The sequence below is a fragment of the Tachyglossus aculeatus genome, chromosome 7 (assembly GCF_015852505.1).
Source record: "Tachyglossus aculeatus isolate mTacAcu1 chromosome 7, mTacAcu1.pri, whole genome shotgun sequence".
NCBI lineage: Eukaryota > Metazoa > Chordata > Mammalia > Monotremata > Tachyglossidae > Tachyglossus > Tachyglossus aculeatus.
Genome location: NC_052072.1, coordinates 4,681,724 through 4,706,231, shown reverse-complemented (window position 1 = coordinate 4,706,231; position 24,508 = coordinate 4,681,724). Strand labels below are relative to the sequence as shown.

General features: G+C 47.1%; 1 protein-coding gene across 2 annotated transcripts in view; it reads left to right on the top strand.

The window, feature by feature from the left end:
• The window catches only part of SATB2 (SATB homeobox 2), a 246,362-nt gene extending 225,824 nt beyond the window's left edge, over positions 1-20,538 (top strand). The window contains exons 11-12 of one of the 2 annotated variants that reach the window (XR_005451860.1): positions 18,416-19,509; positions 19,611-20,538. Coding sequence is in view for 1 of the 2 variants with exons in the window: in XM_038749731.1 (XP_038605659.1) it covers positions 18,416-18,892 (477 nt within the window). In the remaining variant the exon portion in view is untranslated. Of the gene's footprint in view, positions 1-18,415; positions 19,555-19,610 lie in introns of those variants that run through there. The other variant, XM_038749731.1, reaches the window with a different exon arrangement.
• Positions 20,539-24,508: the final 3,970 nt, after the last annotated feature.

The window sequence follows — 24,508 nt, the reverse complement described above, 5'->3', positions numbered from 1 at the left end:
TGTTGGAATGTTTTCTACAGGTGTGTTCAGAACACACATTTCTCCTCTGGTGTGAAGGAGGATTAGTTTGTATTTAGTTCCACTTATTTTTTCCTTCATTTTCCTAATTTCAGTAAAATCCATGTATATACATACTCCAGATCGCGATCACTTAGGCAAGAAGCCAGTGTGGGGAAGGAGGAGAGCATTGTTTGCCCCTGTCTAACTTTAAACCATTTGCTTCCCAGTTCTGGCCCTGGGCCATGATGGGAATGGGAATGGCCCTTGTCATTAGAGAAGCAGCATGGCCTAGTGGGTAGAGCCCGGGCCTGGGATTCAGAAGGTCATTCATTCATTCATTCAATCATATTTATTGAGCACTTACTGTGTGCAGAGCACTGTACTAAGTGCTTGGGAAGTACAAGTTGGCAACATATAGAGATGGTCCCTACCCAACAGTGGGCTCACAGTCTAGAAAGGGGAGACAGACAACAAAACAAAACATATTAACAAAATAAAATAAATAGAATAAATATGTACAAGTAAAATAAATAAATAGAGTAATAAATATATGCAAACATATATATATATATGTATATATATGTATATATATATATATATATATACAGGTATATAGGTCTTCTTCACCGGCAACATTATTCCTCCATCCTTATTGATTCATGTTCCCTTTAGTTCATGGGTTCTAATCCCAGCTCCGCCGCTTGTCTACTATGTGACCTTAAGCAAGTCCCTTCACGTCTCTGGGCCTCAGTTCCCTCATCTAGAAAATGGGGATGGGGACTGTGAGCCCCACATGGGACAGGGACTGTGTTCAACCCGATTTGCTTGTAATGATAGCATTTATTAAGCATTTACTATGTGCAAAGCACTGTTCTAAGTGCCAGGGAGGTTACAAGGTGATCAGGTTGTCCCATGGGGGGCTCACAGTCTTAATCCCCATTTTACAGAGGAGGTAACTGAGGCACAGAGAAGTGAAGTGACTTGCCCAAAGTCACACAGCTGGCAATTGGCAGAGCCGGGATTTGAACCCACGACCTCTGACCCAAACCCCGGGCTCTTTCCATTGAGCCATGCTGCTTCTCTGCTGATTAGTGGTTAGTGCAGTGCTGGGCACAAAGTAAACTCTAAAGAAATACCTAAATCATTATTATTATCATTATTATCATCTTAGTACTGTGCTTAGTACAGTGCACTGCACACAGTAAGTGCTCAATAAATACGGTTGATGATGATGATCTTGGTATCTTGGCTCCATCACCACTTAAATTAGACTTTGGAGCCCAAGTCAGCTTGGTGGGGAGGATATTGTGAATTTCAGGCTCTGGATTTTCAGTCTTGGGTATTGAGCCTGTCCCAGGCGAACAGCCCTGAGCCGACCATCTTCATGCACAGGTGTCATTTGTGCCTGCCCGTGGCCCGCTCTGGTTCTGCTTTGTTTGACACAGGGCTGACTGTCTGTGAGGGAGACAGCCTAAAGGATGGAGAGATAAGAAGACCTGGTTTTTATGCCATTTATTTTTCCCAAAGTGCTTTCACATCACTAACCTCTCATTGCATCCTCACGACATCCCTTGAAGGCTAGCGGGAGGCAGGTATCAGCCTTATTTTTCCGATGAGGAAACCAAGGCCCAGACAGATCTGAGTGACTTGCCCGAGGTCACACAGCAGGCCAGGGGTGGAACTGGGACTCCAACCCAGGTGTCCTGGATCCCAGCCTCTTTTCTTTTTTTAAAAAAAGTGGTACTTGTTAAGCACTTCCTATGTGCCAAGCACTATTGTAAAGGCCCCAAGCTCTTTGCATGAGATTCGGCTGCCCCCCATCAGTCCTCCCAGTTGCAGGATCCTCTCGGAAAGAAAAGGACAGAAAAAAAGCCAGATGTAAGAGCACTAATTCCTTTCCCCTCCTCCATCCCTCCCCATCCCAACCTCCCCCAACACAGACACACCTGCCGATTACAATCCAGGTAGCCCCGGGGGATATTTCCTATGCTCTTTGCCAGATAAATATTCAAACTCTGGGAAAACAACAGACAAGGGGAGGTGTGTGTGTGTGTGTGTATGGGGGGGGGGATTCATTCATTCAGTCGTATTTATTGAGCTGCTTACTGTGTACAAAGCAGTCATTCATTCATTCAATCGTATTTATTGAGTGCTTACCGTGTGCAGAGCACTGTACTAAACGCTTGGGAAGTACAAGTAGGCATCATATAGAGACTGTCCCTACCCATCAACGGGCTCACAGTTTAGAAGGGGGAGACAGACAACAAAACAAAACATGTGGACAGGTGTCAAGTCATCAGAATAAATAGAAGTGAAGCTAGATGCACATCATTAACAAAATAAATAGAGTAGTAAATATGTACAAGTAAAATAAATAGAGTAATAAATCTGTACAAACATATATACAGGTGCTGTGGGGAGGGGAAGGAGGTAGGGCTGGGGGAGATGGGGAGGAGGAGAGGAAAAGTCCCACTGTTGGGTAGGGACTGTCTCTATATGTTGCCAATTTGTACTTCCCAAGCGCTTAGTACAGTGTTCTGCACATAGTAAGCGCTCAATAAATACGATTGATGATGATGATGATGAAAAGGGGGGCTCAGTCTGGGAAGGCCTCCTGGAGATTGGAGATAGGCCTTCTAGATTGTTAGCCTGGTGAGGGCAGGGATTGTTTCTGTTTATTGTTGAACTGTACTTTCCAAGTGCTTAATGCAGTGCTCTGCATATAGTAAGCACTCACTAAATACGATTGAATGAAGTAAGCACTAGAGGAGCGGTGTGTGCGGGCTGGGTTGTAGAAGGAGAGACGCGAGGTGAGGTAGGAGGGGGCAAGGTGGTGGACTGCTTTAAAGCTAAGAGTGAGGAGTTTTTGTTCGATGCAGAGGTGGATGGGTAACCACTGGAGTTTTTTGAGGAGCGGGGTGACACGCTCTGAATGTTTTTGTCGAAAAATGATCCGGGCAGCAGAGTGAAGTGTGGACTGGAGTGGGGGTAGGTGTGTGTGTATGTGTGTATGTGTGGAGTTGTATAGTGGCAGTGGCCACTGCTGTTGCTACAATCGAAGTAAGCCTGCTGTGTGACCCTGGGCAAGTCACTTAACTTCTCTGTGCCTCAGTTCCTTCATCTGTAAAATGGGGGTTAATACTGTGAGCCCCCCGCGGGATAACCTGATCACCTTGTAACCTCCCAGAGCTTAGAACAGTGCTTTACACATAGTAAGGGCTTAATAAATGCCATTATTATTATTGTGAGCCCCCCGTGGGATAACCTGATCACCTTGTAACCTCCCCAGTGCTTAGAACAGTGCTTTGCACATAGTAAGCGCTTAATAAATGCCATTATTATTATTATTATTATTAGGAAGCCATGCCAGGGCTGCTTCTGGAACAGAAGGGCACTACCGGCCTGCCAGCCTGGGAGAAATCCTCCCTCACAGTACCACCGTCCTCAATCTAATCCCGTTTTCTAGGAGCCGCTGCTGAAGCTGGCTCTGGAGACGCACTCCTCCTAGACTCAGTCAGTCAATCAGTACTATTTATCGAGCGCTCATTTGAGTGCTCTGCCACTTGTCTGCTACGTGATCTTGGGCAAGTCACTTCACTTCTCAGGGCCTCAGTGACCCCATCTGCAAAATGGGGATTGAGACTGTGAGCCCCACGTGGGACAGGGACCACGTCCACCCCAGTTTGCTTGTATCTACTCCAGCATTTAGTACAGTCCCTGGCACATAGAAAGCACTTAATACATGCCATTTATAATTATTATTATTATTACTATGTGCAATGCACCAGCTTGTTTATTATTGTATCGCAGCCTCCTAAGTGCTTAGTTCAGGACTCTACACACGGTAAGCACTCCATAAATATGATGCAATGAACTAAACTCCTGGGAGAGGACAGTTTAACAGAGTTGGTAGATATGTTCCCTGCCTACAAGGAGCTTACAGTCTGTTGTCTTAAAAATCCCAACCGGAGATTCCACCTGGGATGTACGTTTGCTAGTAGAAACTAGAGAATGTGGCGAATATTACATTTGTAATCAGGAGAGACCATCCCGTGAACAGGTCCACTAATGCAGAATAACCAAGTGCTTAGTACAGTGCACTGCATACAGTAAGCACTCAATAAATACTATTGAATAGCCAATAACTTTCCAGATGTGTGTGCTTCACACTCCCTTCTTTGCTGTACTGGACTCCCTGCGTCCAATTCTTTCTACTTCCTTTCCCCACGTATTTCTCAGGATTTGGGAAAATCCTGATTTCATATTTTTGGATTTTTGGGGGCTGGGGGGGCAGTAGTTTGTGTGCACTAAGGATGAGATAAGGGCTGATGTATTGTTGCGGACTTTCCCAAGCGCTTAGTACAGTGATCTGCACACAGTAAGCACTCAATAAATATGAATGAATGATTGATTGATTGATTGATCATAAGCTCCTTGTGGGCTGAGAATGTGTCTGCCAACTCTGTTGTATTGTAGTCTCCCAAGCAATTAGTACAGTCTACTGTCTACAGTCTGCCTGTCTACTTGTTTTGCTCTGTTGTCTGTCTCTCCCTTCTAGACTGCGAACCCATTGTTGGGTAGGGATTGTCTCTATCTGTTGCCGAATTGTACTTTCCAAGCGCTTAATACAGTGCTCTGCACACAGTAAGCGCTCAATAAATATGGTTGAATGAGTGAATTAGTACAGCAATGGGTACAAAGTTTGTGCTCAATAAATACGACTGATTGTTTGATTCTAAGCCTGTAGGCAGAGATTGGGTCTACCAACTCTGTTGTATTTAGTACAGTGCCCTGCATATGGTAAGCGCTCAGTAAATACCGTTGATTGATTGATTGATAAAATAAATCTCTTGGAGATTTCACTAATGGTTTCTTTGTTGGGTTTAGCAGTCCTTTGATGAGAAAGTATTGTCCTCTCCCAAGCACTCCTACAGTGCTTTACACACAGTAAGCATTCAATAAATGCGATTGAGCGAATGAGTTGGATGGACAACCACTGGAGGTTCTTGGGAGTGGGGAAACCTGGCCTGAACAGTATTGTAGCAAAATGATCAGAGCAGCGGAGTGAAGTATGGACTGGAGTAGGGAGAGGCAGGAGGCTGGGCGGTTTGTGAGGAGGCCGATGTGGAAATCAAGATGGGGTAGGATAAGTGATTGAAATAAAGTGGTAGTTCGGATGGAGAGGAAAGGTTGGATTCTAGCAACGTCGTGGAGGTTAATTCAACAGGATTTGGTGACAGATTGAATGTGTGGGTTTAATGAGAGAGGTGAATGAGAGAGAGAGTGACCCCAAGATAACGGGCTTGTGAGACAGCATGGGAAAGTCAAGGGGAGGGCAGGCTTTGGATGGGAATATGAGGAGTTCTGTTTTGGACGTGTTAAGTTTGAGAGGTCAGTTGGACAGCTGAGTAGAGGTGTCCTGAAGGCAGGAGGAAATGCGAGACTGCAGAGAGGGAGAGAGTTCAGGGTTGGAGAAGTAGATTTGGTTATCATCCACATAGAGGTGGGAGTTGAAGCCGTGGGAGCGAATGAGTTCTCCAAGATGGAGAATAGAAGGGAACCCAGAACCGCATCTTGAGGGACCCCCAGAGTTAGGGGGTGGGAGGCTGAGAAGGAGCCCGCGAAAGAGACTGAGAATGAACGGCCAGGGAGATGAGGTGAACCAAGAGGGGACAGTGTCAGTGAAGCCAAAGTTGGATAATGTTTCCAGGAGAAGGAGGTGGTTGACAGCGTCAAAGGCAGCTGAGCGGCCGAGGAGGATTAGGATGGAGTTGAGCCTCGGGATTTGTCAAGAAGAGCACCAATGACCTTTCAGAGGGCAGTTTTGGTGTACTGATGGGGAGAAAACCAGATTTGAGGGGACCGAGGAGAGAATCGGAGGAGACTGATAATAATGTGGGTAATTTTTAAGTACTGTTCTAAGTGCTGGGGTTGATCGAAGTTGATTAGGTCAGACCCAGTCCCTGTCCCACATGCGCTGACAGTCTGTGTCGGAGGGAGAATCTGTATTGGATCCCCATTTTCCAGGGGAAGAAACTACAGAAAAGTGAAATGACTTGCCCAAGGTGAGAGGCAGAGCTGGGATTAGAACTCGGGCCCTCTGATTCCCTGAACTCTTTCCATGAGGCCGCACTACTTTGTTTGGCTGTTTCCGAAATGACCTCTCCTTGGTGAAATCTACACACAGTAAGCACTGAAATAATACCATTCACTAAGTGCTTTGCACATAGTAAGCGCTTAATAAATGCCATTATTATTATTAAGTCATCATGGGCAGGGAACCTACCCATGTACTCTGTTATGGTGTACTCTCCTAAGCGCTTAGTACAGGGCGCTGTATACAGTTTACTTACTTTGTGTCAAGCACTTTTCTAAGCACTGAGGGAGATAGAGGATAATGAGGTCAGAAACAGTCCCTGTCCCTCACAGGGGTTGCAGTCTAAGTAGGAGAGCGAACATGTTTCGATTTCCCATTTGAAAGATGAGGTAACTGAGGCCCAGAGAAGAGAAGTGACTTACCCAGTGTCCCACAACAAGCATGTGGCAGAGCCAGGAGTAGAACCCTGCAGCGTGGCTCAGTGGGAAAAGCACGGGCTTGGGAGTCAGAGGTCATGGGTTTGAATCCCGGCTCTGCCACATGTCTGCTGTGTGGCCTTGGGCAAGCCACTTAACTTCTCTGTGCCTCAGTTACCTCATCTGTAAAATGGGGATTACTACTGTGAGCCCCACGTGGGACAACCTGATTACCGTGTATCCTCCCCAGTGCTTAGAACAGTGCTTTGCACATAGTAAGTGCTTAACAAATGCCAATATTATTATTATTATTAACCCAGGTCCTCTGACTCCCAGCCCCGGGCTCTTTCCACTAGGCCACGCTGCTCCTCATGGAGGTGGGTGGGCAGGACATTCATTTCATTCATTCAATCGTATTTATTGAGCGCTTACTGTGTGCAGAGCACTGTACTAAGCGCTTGGGAAGTACAAGTTGGCAACATTCCCAGAATCCCTTTCTCCTCGACTCTCACAGCCATGCCAAACCCCAACTTGCACTTTCTTTCCCATCCACATTTATTCTCCTGCTTTAGGAATCACATCACTTTCTTTCTCACTAGAGCACTATTCTCAGGATTTCCCCCCAAACCCAACAACAATAAACCAAGCAATCCATTTGCTCAGAGAATCCTGGCCAATTAATCTGCTTTGTTTTTGTTTGTATTTGTGTAGACAACACTCCTAGGACTTCGAGTGTGGTGGGCTAGGCCCCAGGGTGAGGAACTCTTTGTTCCTTTGTTTTGTATATCCTGAAAGAATACCTGCAAGAAAACTCAGAGGCTGGAACAGACAATGATGCAGATGAAAGGGAGGATTATTATTCAAATATATTAAACTACTCATATGGGCTTCACAATATGTCGGAGTCAGTTTCACTTTGCTTATTCCAGGCCCCGGAGCGAAGTTCGGATGAGGGTTATTGAATGTAGGTCTACCCTGCACCCATCAGTCAGCCAGTCAGTCATATTTATTGAGCGTTTATTGCATGCAGAGCACTCCACTAAGCACCGGGGAGAGGACAGTACAACAATAAACAGACACATCAACAATGCCATTTTTGTATTTTTGTGACCACGCACAAATGCCAGGTTTTGGGGGCTTCTTTTAATGGTATTTGTTAAGCGCTTACTATGCGCCAGGCACTGTTCTAAGCGCTAGGGTGGATACAAGCTAAGAAGGTTGGGCACAATCCCTCTCCCTCATGGGGCCTCACAGTCTCAATTCCCGGGAGAATTCATTCATTCATTCATTTATTCAATCGTATTTATTGAGCGCTTACTGGGTGCGAAGCACTGTGCTAAGCACTTGGGAGAGTACAGTGTAACACCAAACAGACGCATTCCTACCCACAATGAGCTCACAGTCTAGCGGGGAAGACAGACGCTAATATAAATAAAGAAATGAATGACTGATATGTAAAATGAATGGATCCGAAAGCTGGACAGTGAAAAAACAGGATAGATCATCGATTCTTTGGAAATGTGGTGTTGGAGAAGGCTTTTGTGAATACCATGGACTGTCCAAAAGACAAACAAATGGATTTTGGAGCAAATTAAACCAAGTGGTGTTTTGGAAGGCCAAATGACTCGACTTAGATGAGCATATTTTGGACGCATCACCGGGAGGACTGATTCTCAGGAGAAGACACTAATGCCAGGAGAAGTCCAGGGAAAATGTGGAAGAGGCAGACTGGCATCCAGATGGATAGAGGCCATAACAATGATAAGGGAAGAACCGTTAGAAACGTTGTGGATTATGGCAGAGTATAGGACGTTCTGGAGATAATAATAATAATAATAATAATAATAATAATAATAATAATAATAATGGCATTTATTAAGCGCTTACTATGTGCGAAGCACTGTTCTAAGCGCTGGGGAGTTTACAAGGTGATTAGGTTGTCCCACGTGGGGCTCACACTCTTCATCCTCATTTTACAGATGAGGGAACTGAGGCCCAGAGAAGTGAAGTGACTTGCCCAAGGTCACACAGCTGATAAGTGGCGGAGCCGGGATTTGAACCCATGACCTCTGACTCCAAAGCCCGGGCTCTTTCCACTGAGCCACGCTGCTTCTCTGGACTCCAGAGATAGTATATCCATGGAGTCGCTGTGAATCGGAAACGACTTGACGGCACTTAATGATAATAGTAATAATATATATATATATATAATTGCTATGGGGAAGGGATGGAGGATGAATGATGGAGCAAGTAAGAGTGATGCAGAAGGGAGTGGGAGAAGAGGACAGGAGGGCTTAATCAGAGAAGGCTTCTTGGAAGAGGTGGCCTTCAATAAGGCTTTGAAGTGAGATAGAGCAATTATCTGTCTGAGATGAGGGAGGGCATTGCACTACAGAGGTAGGGTGTGGGTGAGAGGTCAGCAGTGAGATAGATGAGATGAAGATACAGTGAGAAGGTTAGCATTAGAGGAACAAAGTGAGCACGCTGGGTTGGAATAGGACAATAGGTGAGGTAGGAGAGGGAGGGAGGAGGATTTTATTTTTTTCCCTGAAGCCTTAATTTAGCAGCTCTCAATTTACTATTCTAAAGCGAAGAAACGGCCAAGCCCAATACTGTTCTTACCAATGATAATAATAATGGTATTTATTAAGCACTTACTTTGTGCCAGGCACTGCACCAGACACTGGGGTGGATACAAGCATTTTGGGTTGGACACAGACCCTGTCCCACAGAGGACTTACAGTCTTAATTCCCATTTTACAGATAAGGGAACTGAGGCCCAAAGAAGGACTCACAGTCTTAATCCCCATTTTACAGATAAGGGAACTGAGGCCCGAAGAAATGAAGCGACTTTCCCAAAGCCACACCGCATTCATTCATTCATTCAATCGTATTTATTGAGCGCTTACTGTGTGCAGAGCACTGTACTAAGCACTTGGGAAGTCCAAGTTGGCAATGTATAGAGACGGTCCCTACCCAACAGCGGGCTCACAGTCTAGAAGGGGGAGACAGACAACAAAACAAAACATATTAACAAAATAAAATAAATAGAATAAATATGTACAAATAAAATAAATAAATATGATTCCCAGGCCCGGACTCTAGCTGCCACCAGAGTGACCCCAGAGGCTTCTGGTCACTCTGATCCGTGAAGAAGGCCGGCTCGTGGAGACTGGACAGAGGCAGCATGGCTCAGTGGCAAGAGCCCGGGCTTGGGAGTCAGAGGTTGTGGGTTCTAATCCCGCCCCGCCACTTGTCAGCTGTGTCACTTGGGGCAGGTCACTTCACTTCTCTGGTCCTCAGTTCCCTCATCTGTAAAATGGGGATTAAGACTGTGAACCCCACGTGGGACAACCTGATCACCTTGTATCCTCCCCAGCGCTTAGAACAGTGCTTTGCACATAGTAAGCGCTAAACAAATACCATCATTATTATTGTAACCTCCCCAGCGCTCAGAACAGTGCTTTGCACGTAGTAAGCACTTAATAAATGCCATTATTATTATTATTATCATTACTAGGAAATGATTCTGCCTCCACTGGCCTAGTGGATAGATCCCAGGCCTGGGAATCAGAGGACCTGAGTTCTCATCCTGGCTCTGCCTGCTGTGGGACCTTGGGTAAGGCACTTCACTTCTCTGTGCCTCAGTTACCTCAGCTGCAAAATGGGGATTAAGAGTGTGAGGCCCCATGAGGGAAAGGGATTGTGTCCAACCTGCTTAGCTTCTATTCATTCATTCATTCATTCATTCATTCATTCGTATTTATTGAGCGCTTACTGTGTGCAGAGCACTGTACTAAGCGCTTGGGAAGTACAAATTGGCAACATATAGAGACGGTCCCTACCCAACAACGGGCTCACAGTCTAGAAGGGGGAGACAGACAACAAAACAAAGCAAGTAGACAGGTGTCAAAACCGTCAGAATAAATGGAATTATAGATATAATTAATATAATAATATTAATTATACTTATTAATTCCATTATGTTAATATATAAATATTACATCAATATAACATATTATATAACGTTATATAATATAACAATATAATAATATGTAATATTATAATATAATATTATAATATATTATATGTTATTTATATTATATTAAAATAATGGAATTATAGATATAATATCTACGTCATGCTTAGAACAGTGCCTGGCACATAGTAAGTGCTTAATAATAATAATGATGGCATTTGTTAAGCACTTATTATGCACAAAGCACTATTCTAAGCGCTGGGGAGGATATAAGGTGATCAGGTTGTCCCCCGTGGTACTCACAGTCTTAATCCCCATTTTACAGATGAGGTAACTGAGGCCCAGAGAAGTGAAGTGACCTTGCCCAAAGTCACACAGCTAGGTGGCTGAGCTGGGATTTGAACCCATGACCTCTAACTCCCAAGCCGGTGCTCTAGCCACAGGGCCAAGCTGCTTCTCTAACAAATACCATCCAAAAAAAAAATACTGTGAGATGTTTGGGCAGCAATATTAAAAGAAGCCCGGGCTGAGCCCATCTTTCCCCCCTCACCACACCTGTATCGATCCCTCTCGCTGCGGTCTCCGTTGAGGGCCACTCTCTTTCTAATCCCTCCCCTGCAGCACCAGCTGCTGAGAGCGGTCGAAAAGGGAGACCGAAGTATATTAAACCTGCCCCGAGTCAAATGGAATCCAACACCCGTAATTTGTCGTCGCTTCATAGAGAAGGGTTTTGTTTTGTTTTTTAATAACGGTTATTTCCCAAGTTTTGACCTCGGGTACTGCACTGAAGCAAGAAGAGCAGCGGTGGTGATCCGAGGCCTTTAATTCCATCTGGAAGGAGGAATGGCTGGAAAGCAGGCTCGGAGACGGGGGCGGGAGAGGGAAAACCGGCCGCAAAATCCCTGAGCTGCTTGCCATGGTGGGCCAGCTGGTCTTGGCGTGTGGGTGTATCAATCGTATGTATTGAGTGCTTACTGTGTGCAGAGCACTGTGCTAAGCGCTTGGGAAGTACAAGTTGGCAACATATAGAGACGGTCCCTACCCAACGGTGGGTGGGGAGGGGGGCTCTCGTGGAGCTTCCTGGGTGGGTCCAAGCCGGGAGAGTCACGAGAGGAAAGACGCAGACCCCCGGCTCGGGCCCTCCGCCCCCACTCTGGAGGGAAAAATACACTTAATAATAATAGTAATAGCATTTGTTAAGCACTTACTATGTACAAAGCACTGTTCTCAGCGTGTGATCAAGTTGTCCCATGTGGGGCTCACAGTCTTCATCCCCATATTGACAGATGAGGTAACTGAGGCTCAGAGAAGTTAAATGACTTGCCCAAGGTCACACAGCAGACTGGTGGTGGAGCCGGGATTCGAACCCATAACCTCTGACTCCAAAGCCCGTGCTCTTTCCACTGAGCCACGCTGCTTCTCTTACACTTCTGCTTATGGTTGGAGTGTCCTCTCCGTAGTGCTTAGTCCAGGGCTGTGCACACGGCAAGGACTCAGTAAGTACGACTGAATGACTGCCTGACTGATTCTCCCAAGCATTCAGAACAGTGCTCTGCACATGGTAAGCGCTCAATAAATACAATTGACTGACTCTCCCAAGTGCTTAGTACAATGCTCTGCACACAGTAAGTGCTCAATAAATATAATTGACTGACTGACTCCCAAGTGCTTAGTACAATGCTCTGCACACAGTAAGTGCTCAATAAATATAATTGATTGACTAACTGACTCCCAAATGATTAGTACTTGGACATATCTATTCTATTTATTTTTTGTTAATATGTTTGGTTTTGTTCTCTGTCTCCCCCTTCTAGACTGTGAGCCCACTGTTGGGTAGGGACCGTCTCTAGATGTTGCCAACTTGTACTTCCCAAGCGCTTAGTACGGTGCTCTGCACACAGTAAGCGCTCAATAAATACGATTGATTGATTGATTAGTACAGTGTTCTGCACGTGGTAAGCACTCAGTAAATACAATACGTAGTACAATGCTCTCCACATGGTAAGCGCTCAATAAATACAATTGATTGACTGACTGAGCCCCAAGTGCTTAGTACAGTGTTCTGGACATGGTAAACACTCAGTAAATACGATTGAATGACTGCGTGACTGATTCTCCGAAGCGTTTAGTATAGTGCTCTGAACTCAGTAAGCGCTCAGCAAATACAGTTGACTGACTGACTCTCCCAAGTGCTTAGTACAATGCCCTGCCCACAGTAAGCACTCCATAAGAAGCATTGATTGACTGATAAGTGATTTGAAGCCCACTGTTGGGTAGGGACCGTCTCTATGTGTTGCCGACTTGTACTTCCCAAGCGCTTAGTACAGTGCTCTGCACACAGTAAGCGCTCAATAAATACGATTGATTGATTGATTGACTGATTGATTGATTTAGCAACCCCCACATCTCTGCCTCAGCCTTCTGCTGCCCCAGGACCCCTGTAGACAGGTGGGTTCCTCCCTCCTCAAATCTGACAGACAGAACTCTCCCCCCCTTTCGAAGCCTTATCGAAGACCCATCTCCTCCTGGAGGCCTTCCCGGACTACACCCTCATTTCCTCTTCTCCCACTCCCTCCTGCATCCCCCTGACGTGGCTCAGTGGAAAAGAGTGCGGGCTTTGGAGTCAGAGGTCATGGGTTCAAATCCCAGCTCTGCCAATTGTCAGCTGTGTGACCCTGGGCAAGTCACTTAACTTCTCTGTGCCTCAGTTACCTCAGCTGTAAAATGGGGATGAAGACTGTGAGCCCCACGTGGGAGCCCCACGTGGGACCACCTGATCACCTTGTAACGTCCCCAGCGCTTAGAACAGTGCTTTGCACATAGTAAGTGCTTAATAAATGCCATCATCATCATCCCTTTGTTCTTCCCCCCCTCCCAACCCCACACCACTTATGTACATATCTGTCATTTTTAAAAATATTAACATCTTTCTCCCCCTTTTAGACTGTGAGCCCACTGTTGGGTAGGGACTGTCTCTATATGTTGCCAATTTGTACTTCCCAAGTGCTTAGTATAGTGCTCTGCACACAGTAAGCGCTCAATAAATGCGATTGATGATGATGATGATGAGCTCATTGTGGGCAGGGAAGGTGTCTATTTTTCTACTGTCTTCTCCTAAGCGTTTAGTACAGTGCTCTGCACACGGTAAGCGCTCAATAAATACCACTGAATGAATGTCAAGTAGGAGTGTGGTCTAGTGGAAAGGGCCCGAACAAGGGAGACAAAGGCCCTGGGTTCTCATCCTTTTTTTTTTTCTTTAATGGTATTTGTTAAGCACTTACTATGTGCCAGGAACTGTACTAAGAGCTGAGGTGGATACAGACTATGCTGAGGTGGATTCAAGCTACTCAGATTGGACACAGTTCCTGTCCCACATGGGGCTTCCAGTCTCAATCCCCATTTTTCAGGTAACATAATTGAGGTGGAGAGAATAATAATAACAATAATAATGGTATTTGTTAAGCATTTCCTAAATTGCCGGGCACTATACTAAGTGCTGGAGCGTGGCTCAGTGGAAAGAGAATGGGCTTGGGAGTCAGAGGTCATGGGTTCAAATACTGGCTCTGCCAATTGTCAGCTGTGTGACTTCAGGCAAGTCACTTAACTTCTCTGTGCCTCAGTTACTTCATCTGTAAAATGGGGATGAAGACTGTGAGCCCCACGTGGGACAACTGGATCACCTTGTAACCTCCCCAGTGCTTAGAACAGTGCTTTGCACATAGTAAGCACTTAATAAATGCCATTGTTATTATTATTATTATTATACAAGCAAATCAAGTTTTACACAGTCCATGACCCACATTGGGCTTACAGTTTCAATCAATAAATGCCATTATTATTATTAGTAGTAGTAAGGGCTTAACAAATGCTACAGTTATTATTATTGATAATATGAGTCCTACATGGGGCTCACAGTCTTAGTCCCCATTTGACAGATGAGGTAACTGAGGACCAGAGAAGTTGTGACTTGCCAAGGTCACACAGCAGACAAGTGGTGGAGGGGCAGTGTCACCAACTGTATTGTCCTCTCCCAAGCACTCAGTACAGTGCTCTGCACACCGTCGGCGCTCAATAGATACCACTGATTGACTGATTTGGGGAACAGAACAGAGCCGTGGTGAGAGCCGAGGCCTAAAGAGCCGGGTGATATTCTAGATTGTGAGCCTGCTGTTGGGTAGGGACCGTCTCTCTATGCTGCCAACTTGTCCTTCCCAAGCGCTTAGTACAGTGCTGTACACACAGTAAGTGCTCAATAAATACGATTGAATGACTGAATGAATCCCCATTTTACAGAAGAGGTAACTGAGGTACAGAGAGATTGTGACTTAATAATAATAATGGCATTTGTTAAGCGCTTATTATGTGCAAAGCACTGTTCTAAGCACTGGGGGGGATACAAGGTGATCAGGTTGTCCCGCATGGGGCTCGCAGTTTTCATCCCCATTTTACAGATGAGGTAACTGAGGCTCCAAGAAGTTAAGTGACTTGCCCAAGGTCACACAGCAGACACGTGGTGGAGCCGGGGTTCGAACCCGTGACCTCCGGCTCCAAAGCCCGGGCTCTTTCCACTGAGCCACGCTGCTTCTGAAGTGAAGTGAAGTGACGTGACTTGCCATTTCTGCCACTTGCCTGCTGTGGGGTCTGCGGTAAGTCAGTGTCCTTCTCTGGGCCTCAGTGTCCTGACCTGTAAAATGGGGATTCAACACCTGTTCTCCCTGTGACTTAGCCTGCGAGCCCCGTGTGGGACAGGGACTGTTTCCGACACGATTAGCTTGTATCTCCCCCAGCGCTTGGTACAGTTAACAAAGTAAGCGTTTAAGAGGTGCCATGTCTTATTCTAATCATCGTCCCTTTCCAAGCGCTCCGTAAAGTACACTGCATTGAGTAAGCGCTCAACAAATACCATAAAAAAAAAATCAATCGGTGGTATTTATTGAGTAATTATTGGGTACAGAGCAGTGTACCAAACACTTGGGAGAGTATGGTGAAATAGAGTTGGTAGATGCCATTCCCTGCCCACAGGCTTTGAGCGCTCAGTAAAGTACACTGCATTGAGTAAGCGCTCAACAAATACCATAAAAAATCAATCGGTGGTATTTATTGAGTAATTATTGGGTACAGACCAGTGTACCAAACACTTGGGAGAGTATGGTGAAATAGAGTTGGTAGATGCCATTTCTTGCCCACAGGCTTAGAGCGCTCAGTAAAGTACACTGCATTGAGTAAGCGCTCAACAAATACCATAAAAAAATCAATCGGTATTTATTGAGTAATTATTTGGTACAGAGCAGTGTACCAAACACTTGGGAGAGCACGGTGAAATAGAGTTGGTAGATGCCATTCCCTGCCCACAGGCTTAGAGCGCTCAGTAAAGTACACTGCATTGAGTAAGCGCTCAACAAATACCATAAAAAAATCAATCAGTGGTATTTATTGAGTACTTATTGGGTACAGAACAGTGTACTAAGCGCTTGGGAGAGTACAGTGAAATAGAATTGCCCACAGGCTTATAGACTGGAGGGGAAGAAAGACATTCAAAGAAAGAAGGAAGTGATGGATGTGGACATTAGTACTGTGGGGCTGAGGTTGTGGTGAATATCAAATCAATCAATCAATCAATCAGTCAATCAATCAATCATATTTATTGAGCACTTACTGTCTGCAGAGCACTGTACTAAGCACTTGGGAAGTACAAGTTGGCAACATATACAGTCCCTACCCAACAGTGGGCTCACAGTCTAAAAGGGGGAGACAGAGAACAAAACCAAACATACTAACAAAATAAAATAAATGCCCAAAGGCGGTATTTGTTAAGCACTTACTATGTTCCAGACACCGTACTAAGCAAAGCAGCAGCGTAGCTCAGTGGAAAGAGCCCGGGCTTTGGAGTCAGAGGTCATAGGTTCAAATCTCGGCTCTGCCAATTGTCAGCTGTGTGACTTTGGGCAAGTCACTTAACTTCTCTGTGCCTCAGTTACCTCATCTGTAAAATGGGGATTAAGACTGAGCCCCCTGTGGGGCAACCTGATCACCTTGTAACCTCCCCAGCACTCAGAACAATGCTTTGCACATAGTAAGCGCTTAATAAATTCATTCATTCACTCAATCCTATTTATTGAGCACTTACTGTGTGCAGAGGACTATACTAAGCGCTTGGGAAGTACAAGTTGGCAACATATAGAGACAGTCCCTACCCAACAACGGGCTCACAGTCTAGAAGGGGGAGGCAGACAATAAAACAAAACATGTAGACAGGTGTCAAGTCATCACAATAAATAGAAATAAATCTAGATGCACATCATTAACAAAAGAAATAGAGTAGTAAATATGTACAAGTAAAATAAATAGAGTAATAAATCTGTACAAACATATGCACAGGTGCTGTGGGGAGGGGAAGGGGGTAGGGCGGGGGGGATGTGGAGGAGGAGAGGAAAAAGGAGGCTCAGTTTGGGTTGCCATTATTATTATTATTATTATTATTAATAATATTTGTCTGCTGCATCATCTTGGGCAACTCACTTCCCTTCAACATGCCTCAGTTCCCTCATCTGTCACATGGGGATTAAGACTGCAAGCCCCTTATGGGACAGAGACTGTGTCCAACCCAATTTGCTTGTATCCACCTCAGCGCTTAGTACAGTGACTGGCACAGAGTCAACGCTTAACGAATACCACAATTGTCATCATTATTATTATTATTATTATTATTATTATTATTATTATTATATCGGCATCTCTTTATACCTGGGGTGGATGGGGCCCCTCGGGGCTGTGATGCCCCATCTTGTTCTGGGGACGGGGTGGGGGACACATGCGAGGAAGCCCAGGGAGAGCGGAGCATCCCGCACAGCAGACGCCCACTGTCCCCTTCCATCGTGGACATCCCCGGCCTGTCATTCATTCATTCAGTCCTATTTATTGAACGCTTATCATGTGCAGAGCGCTGTACTAGGCACTTGGGAAAGTACAAAACAGCAATAAAGACAATCCGTGCCCACAATGAGCTCACAGTCTTGGAGTGGGGTGGGGAGACACATCAATACAAATAAACAGACATCAATATAAGTAAATAAAACGACAGTTATAGACATTCATTCATTCATTCAATCGTATTGAGCGCTTACTGTGTGCACAGCACGGTACTAAGCAGTTGGGAAGTACAAGTTGGCAACGTACAGAGACGGTCCCTACCCAACAACGGGCTCACAGTCTAGAAGGGGGAGACAGACAACAAGTCAAGTCCTGTCAAGTCGTCAGAACAAATAGAATCAAAGCTAAATGCACATCATTAACAAAATAAATAGAATAGTCAATATGTACAAGTAAAATAGAGTAATAAATCTGTACAAACATATGTACAGGTGCTGTGGGGAGGGGAAAGAGGTAGGGTGGGAGGGATGGGGAGGGGGAGAGGAAAAAGGGTGCTCAGTCTGGGAAGACCTCCTGGAGGAGGTGAGCTCTCAGTATAGTGCAGTGGAGTGGCGAGAAGGGAGAAGAGCAAAGGGAGCAAGTCAGGGAGATGCAGAAGGGAGTGGGAGATGAGGAAAAGCGGGGCTTAGTTTGGGAAGGCCTCTTGGAGGAGATGGGCCTTCAGTATGGCCTTGAAGGTGGAGGACAGTGATCGTCTGTCAGATTTGAGGAGGGAGGGTATTCCAGGCCAGAGGCAGGATGTGGGTCAGGAGTCGGCTTTGAGGCAGGCGAGATGGAGGCCCAGTGAGAAGGTAGTGGCGGAAGAGGAGCGGAGTGTGCAGGCTGGGATGGAGAAGGAGAGAAGGGAGGTGAGCCAGGAGGTAGAAGGGGCGGTGGTGGATGTCTGATGGAGGGGAGGGAAAGAGGCATGGTCCCCGGGGGACCAAACCGATCTCCCCCTCGGTCCGTCCGGCCGTCCGATCCCCTCGCGTCTCCCCCCCACCGTGTCTGCAGGCCCTTCACCGGCAGCCGACCAAGGAGAACTCCCCTCCGCGAGAGGAGGCGCCCCCTCCCCACCCGGCCCCGCCGCCCCCGGCCTCCGCCTCCGCCTCGGCCGAGGACGGCTGCCCGAAGAAGCCCCGGGCCCGCACCAAGATCTCCCTGGAGGCCCTGGCCATCCTGCAGAGCTTCATCCACGACGTGGGGCTCTACCCGGACCAGGAGGCCATCCACACGCTGTCCGCCCAGCTGGACCTGCCCAAGCACACCATCATCAAGTTCTTCCAGAACCAGCGCTACCACGTGAAGCACCACGGCCAGCTGAAGGACCACCCGGGGGCCGCCGTGGACGTGGCCGAGTACAAAGACGACGAGCTGCTCACCGAATCGGAGGAGAACGAGAGCGAGGAGGGCTCCGACGAGATGTACAAAGTGGACGGCGACGACCCCGACAAGGCCCGGGGACCCCCGGCGGACGCGGACCAGAGATAATGGGGAGCCCCCCATCCCAATCTCCCCCGACCCCCTCCACCCAGTCCTCCATCCGCCACACACAACCACCCACCCTCCCTCTCCCCGCCTCCGGGACTTTCTGGTTTCTAGCGGGGTTGTCTCCCGTTGGGGGGTTCTGGATTTTGGTTTTCGGGGTTTCTTTTTTCGGTTCCTTTTCCCCCCACCTCCCCGTCCTCCTCCGGCCACTACCGAGGCCCCATCACGGCCGGGACCCCCGGTCAGACCGGACACGATCCAGACGGGCCCGACGGACGACGCCTCGGCTCGGCCTGCTCTCGCCCTGTCGAAGTGATGCCCTTGGCTTACACGGGGCCCAAGGTGGTGGGTCGGGGGTGGGAAGAGCCGGCACGGAGAGACCCTCCCCCCAAAACCCCGGCCCCCCGCCGGCGGACGGAGAGCCCAGCCAGGAGTGTACGTATATGTACATATATACATATATATATTTACATATATATTAAAATTGCATGGGACAGAGAACTTTACGATCTGGAAAGTACAGACTGTGAAAGGACTTAAAGACGAGACTTGTTTATGTATTAAAACCACTTCATAAAGGGTTGCTCTGGCTTTTTGATAAACTGCCATCTGCTCTCAAGGTGTGGTGACTATTTTTGAACTCCTATTTATTTTCTATGTCCGTCCCTGATTTTATTATTATTATTATTATTATTTGTTTTTTTTTTAATTTTGTCTCTAGCTTCCTCTCTGGCAGTTTGATGATTTTGGAGGTATGTATTTAACGAAATGAATCAACACTGCCAAAAAAAAAAAAAAATGGGGAAAAAAAGAAGTGGAAATGAAGTTAAAATCAGGGCACCTTAAAAAGACCGTCCAGTTCCTTTGGAAGACACAGCGCAGCACGGTTGAAGTTGATCCACAGATCTCGATCATCCAACTCTCCCTCGCTGGAATGACCAGGAGTCGTCAAGCAAAGGAGGAAAGGCGAAATTCCAGGCCGGGAAGAGTCGCCCAGTGGCGAGGTCCTGACGAGATTCCTTCGGGACATTCGCCGTATGAAATTCATTTACGTTTCTCCGCTCCGGAGCTTGACCTCTTATAAGCTTGCTCACTTATAAAGATATTTTTTGTTTTTTTGGGTTTTGTTTTTGGCTAGACTTGAATGAAAACGATTTTCAGCTGAAACCAGGAAAGGTCCCTTGGGAAACAGGAAACGTCATGACTCGACACCCCCCCCCCACCCCCCATCCCCAGTTAAATCGGTGGTACGTACTGAGCTCCTGCTGCGTGCGGAGCACTGTACGGAGCGCTTGGGAGAGGACAGGAGAGTTAACAGAGAAGAAGCCAGCCCTCGAGGAGCTTTCTGTCTGTCTTATCGGAGGACTGTACTGAACGCTTGGTAGTGTCTGGTAGACACGATCCCTTTCCCTCAAGGAGTATCCAGTCTAGTGATCCAGTCCGGCCCGACCCTCTCCCACAAGGTGGTCTTCCCCTCCTCTGGGAACCCCTTCTCCCGCCCCCTCCCCCAAATCCCATCAGGGTCTCTGGGCGGTTTCGGCCATCAGCTGACCCAGCTGCCCCTCTCCAGAGGTTGGATGGGGGTTGCCTAAGCCCGAGACCCTCTCCTGCTGACCCTGGGTCCCGAACCCAGACCCCCTTCCCCCAAAGCGGCCCCCTCCCCCCGACCTCCTTCCCCCCCGGTTTTGTTTAAAGTCGTGCTGTCATGCAACCTTGGTCAAAACCTCATGCAATATCACTTTGAAAGTTAATTTCTGTTTACTACACAAACATTGTAATATAACTGTTAATACTATTTATATATTTGAAAGGTATAAAAGGTAGGAGTAAAAAAAAAAAAACCTCTACGTGTAGATATTTACTCAGAATTTACACTATACAGGGAGAAGACATGTTGCAATACAAGCTAATTCTAGCTGATCAGTAACCTCTGGAGTTTTTAAAGGGACATTTTCCTGTACTTTTTCAAATCACGACGTGTCAACCTTACCCAGACCCGAGGGGCAGGCCGGGGAGGGGGGTGGGTGGGAGGAGTGGGCGGTGGTCCGGTTTCGAAGGCCTACTGGCCCCTGAGCCCGCTGTAGCTTTAAGGAGAAGTTCAGTGAGCGCTGCTTTAATTCTCCTCCGAGTTATCGTTTCCCAACCGTCTTCTCCCAGGGTCGAGGGGGACCGTCCCCTCCCCAACACCCGCCCCCCGCCCGACGGAACCAGCGTTCGATACCTCCGACCCGTCGTCGACCAAATAGGGATTTGGTGTTTCTTCAGTCTTGCCTTTCCGTTCCTCATTTATTTCCCCGCGATGGTTCTCGGTGAAACTCTTGTCACCCTGGAACCTGCCCACCACGATGCATACATGTCTATTTATTCAATATCTGTCATATAGCTATTTGGAAAAGGAAACTTTCTCTTGTAGTGCCTCTCGACAAAGCACAATTTTCCGCCTTTTTTTTTTTTTTTGTGAAATAAGAAGAAAAAACAAATTGTGTTTTATTGCGGTATCAACAATGTGAATAAGGGTTAGCATATTGTAAATGTTCTTTTTTCCATGTAAATCAACTTTATCTTTGTTATCACTGAGTGATAATTAATTTTTAACTTATGTGCATTGTTAGGCTGTTAGAATTTTTTTGGTTGTTGAAATAAAACGCATTCAATAAATATGACTTAATTTGTCAAGTCGTTGGCAGGGATCGTCTGGGCTTCCCCCTCCTTTCTGGGAAGAGGGGGAGGATTCGGGGGCTTCCATCAGTCAAGCCGTCGGGAGAGTGTGGTGAGCGCCCATGGTGGGTCTGGCTCTGTACTGAGCGCTGGGGGAATATCTTAGGCCTAGGAGTCAGAAGGACCTGGGTTCTAATGCCGGCTCCGCCACTCGTTCATTCATTCATTCAATCGTATTTATTGAGCGCTTACTGTGTGCAGAGCACTGTACTAAGCGCTTGGGAAGTACAAGTTGACAACATATAGAGACGGTCCCTACCCAGCAGTGGACTCCCTCATCTCCGTGACCTTGGGCCAGTCACTTCACTTCTCTGGGCCTCAGTTACCTGATCTTTCAAATGGGGATTGAAGCCATGAGCCCCGTGTGGGCTAGGAACTGAGTCCAATCTGATCATCTTGCATCCAATTCAGCATTCAGTACAGTGCCGGGCAGATAGCAAACACAAAACAAATACCATTTTTTTTTAAAAAACAGTACACACAATCCCTAATGATAATAATTATAATGGTATTTGTTAAGTGCTTATTATGTATCCAGCACTATTCTAAGCGCTGGGGTAGATACAAGGTTAATTGGGGTGGTCACAGTCATTGTCCCACATGGGGCTCCTGCTTTTAATCCCCACTTTCCAGATGAGGTCACTGAAGCCGCGAGAAGTGTTGTGACTTGCCCAAGGTCACTCGGCAGACAAGTGGCGGAGTCAGAATTAGAACCCGGGTCCTTTTGACTCCCAAGCCTGGGCTCTACCCACTCGGCCACGCTGCTTGCCCCCTGGGAGTTTCCAGTCCAGCCGGGGAGGTGGGAGCAGAGTCATCTTTTGGATCGATGGAACGAGGAGAGAAATGGAGAGAGAGAGAGAGATGAGTCAGTGTTTGAGCGGAAGGGAATGAGCAGGAAAGGGTGGAGAGGACTTTTCGCTCTGCACATGTGTAAGACGCACGGATGGGAAGCGGGCACGGATGCACACAAGCTGCGTCTCCATGTGCACCCATAAACCCGGGCACGCACGCTGTCCGTGACTGACGCCTCGAGGAGCCATCTCGAACCCGGGATCCAGGCAGGGCCCCGGGGTCTTCTGGCCCGTGCCTCCGGCTCCCTAGTGACCCTCCTGTTTGTAATTAAAGGGTCTCGTGCATGTCAGAAAACCTTTGGAGTGCACATGTCCGTGGCTCGCGGACGGAATAAAAGTCTTGGCTATTTATAGTCAGGCTGCCGTCCTATGTAGGCCTCGAGGAAATGCCAGGGGGGTCGCGGGGTTGGAAAATGTGCGAAAATCATGTTTTCCGAAGTGTTGGCGGTCGGATGACAGGGTCCCCCTTTTGGGTCCTGGACTTGGGCGATCCATCCGTCAACAGCACTGACTGAGCATGTAATAATAACGATAATAGTTGTGCTTGTTAAGCACTTACTGTGTGCCAAACACTGTTCTAAGCAGTGGGGTAGATATGAGTTAATCAGGTTGGACACCCTCTCTGTCCCTCATGGGCCTCACGTTCTTTATCCCCATTTTACAGATGAGTGTCCCTCGAAGGTCAGTTCTGGTTCCCTTCTATTCTCCATCTCCACCCACTCCCTTGGAGAAGTCATTCACTCTCATGGCTTCAACTATCACCTCTATTCGGACGTTACCCAAATCTCCATCTCCAGCCCTGATCTTTCTCCCTCTCTTGCATGAAATGTCTTGCATTTCCTCCAGTCTTCAAAACATCTCTAATTGGATGTCCTCCCGTTACCTCAAGCTTAACATGTCCAAAAGAGAACTCCTTAACTTCCCACCCAAGCCCTGTCCTCTCCCTGACTTTCCCAGCACTGTAGACGGCACCACCATCCTTCCCGTCTCACGAGCCTATAACCTTGCTTTCATTCATTCATTCATTCAATTGTATTTATTGAGTGCTTACTGTGTACAGAGCAATGTACTAAGCACTTGGGAAGTAGAAGTCAGCAACATATAGAGATGGTCCCTACACAGCAGCGGGTTCACAGTCTAGAAGGGGAAGACAGACTACAAAACAAAACATGTGGACAGGTGTCAAGTCGTCAGAACAAAAAGAATTAAAGCTAAATGCACATGATTAAGAAAATGAATAGTAAATATGTACAAGTGAAATAAATAGAGTGATAAATCTGTACAAACATATATACAGGTGCTGTGGGGAGGGGAAGGAGGTAGGGCGGGGGGATGGGGAGGAGGAGAGGAAAAAGGGGGATCAGTGTGGGAAGGCCTCTTGGAGGAGGTGAGCTCTCAGTAGGGCTTTGAAGGGAGGAAGACAGCTAGCTTGGCAGATGTGTGGAGGGAGGGCATTCCGGGCCAGGGGGAGGACGTGAGCCAGGGGTCGATGGCGGGACAGGCGAGAACGAGGTACAGTGAGAAGGTGAACAGTGGGAGATGAGCAGAGGGTGCGGGCTGGGCTGGAGAAGGACAGAAGGGAGGCGAGGTAGAAGGAGGCGAGGGGATGGACAGCCTTGAAGCCGAGAGTGAGGAGTTTTTGCTTGATGCTTTTGCTTGACTCCTGTTGCTCGTTCAACCCACATATTCAATCCATCACTAAATCCTGTCGGTCCCACCTTCACGACACCGCTAAAATCCAGCCTTTCCTCTCCCTTCAAACCACTACCACGTTAATACAATCACTCATCTTATCCTGCCTGGATTACTGCATCAGCCTCCTTGCTGCCCTCCCAGCCTCCTGTCCATACTTCACTCTGTCCCACTCCAGTCCATACTTCACCCTGCTGCCTGGATCATTTTTCTACAGAAACATTCAGGACATGTTACCCCAATCCTCAAAAAACTCTAGTCGTTGCCCATCCACCTCCATATCAAACAAAACTCCTCACCATTGGCTGTAAACCTTGCTCCCCTCCTACCTCACCTCACTTCTGTCCTTCTCCAGCCC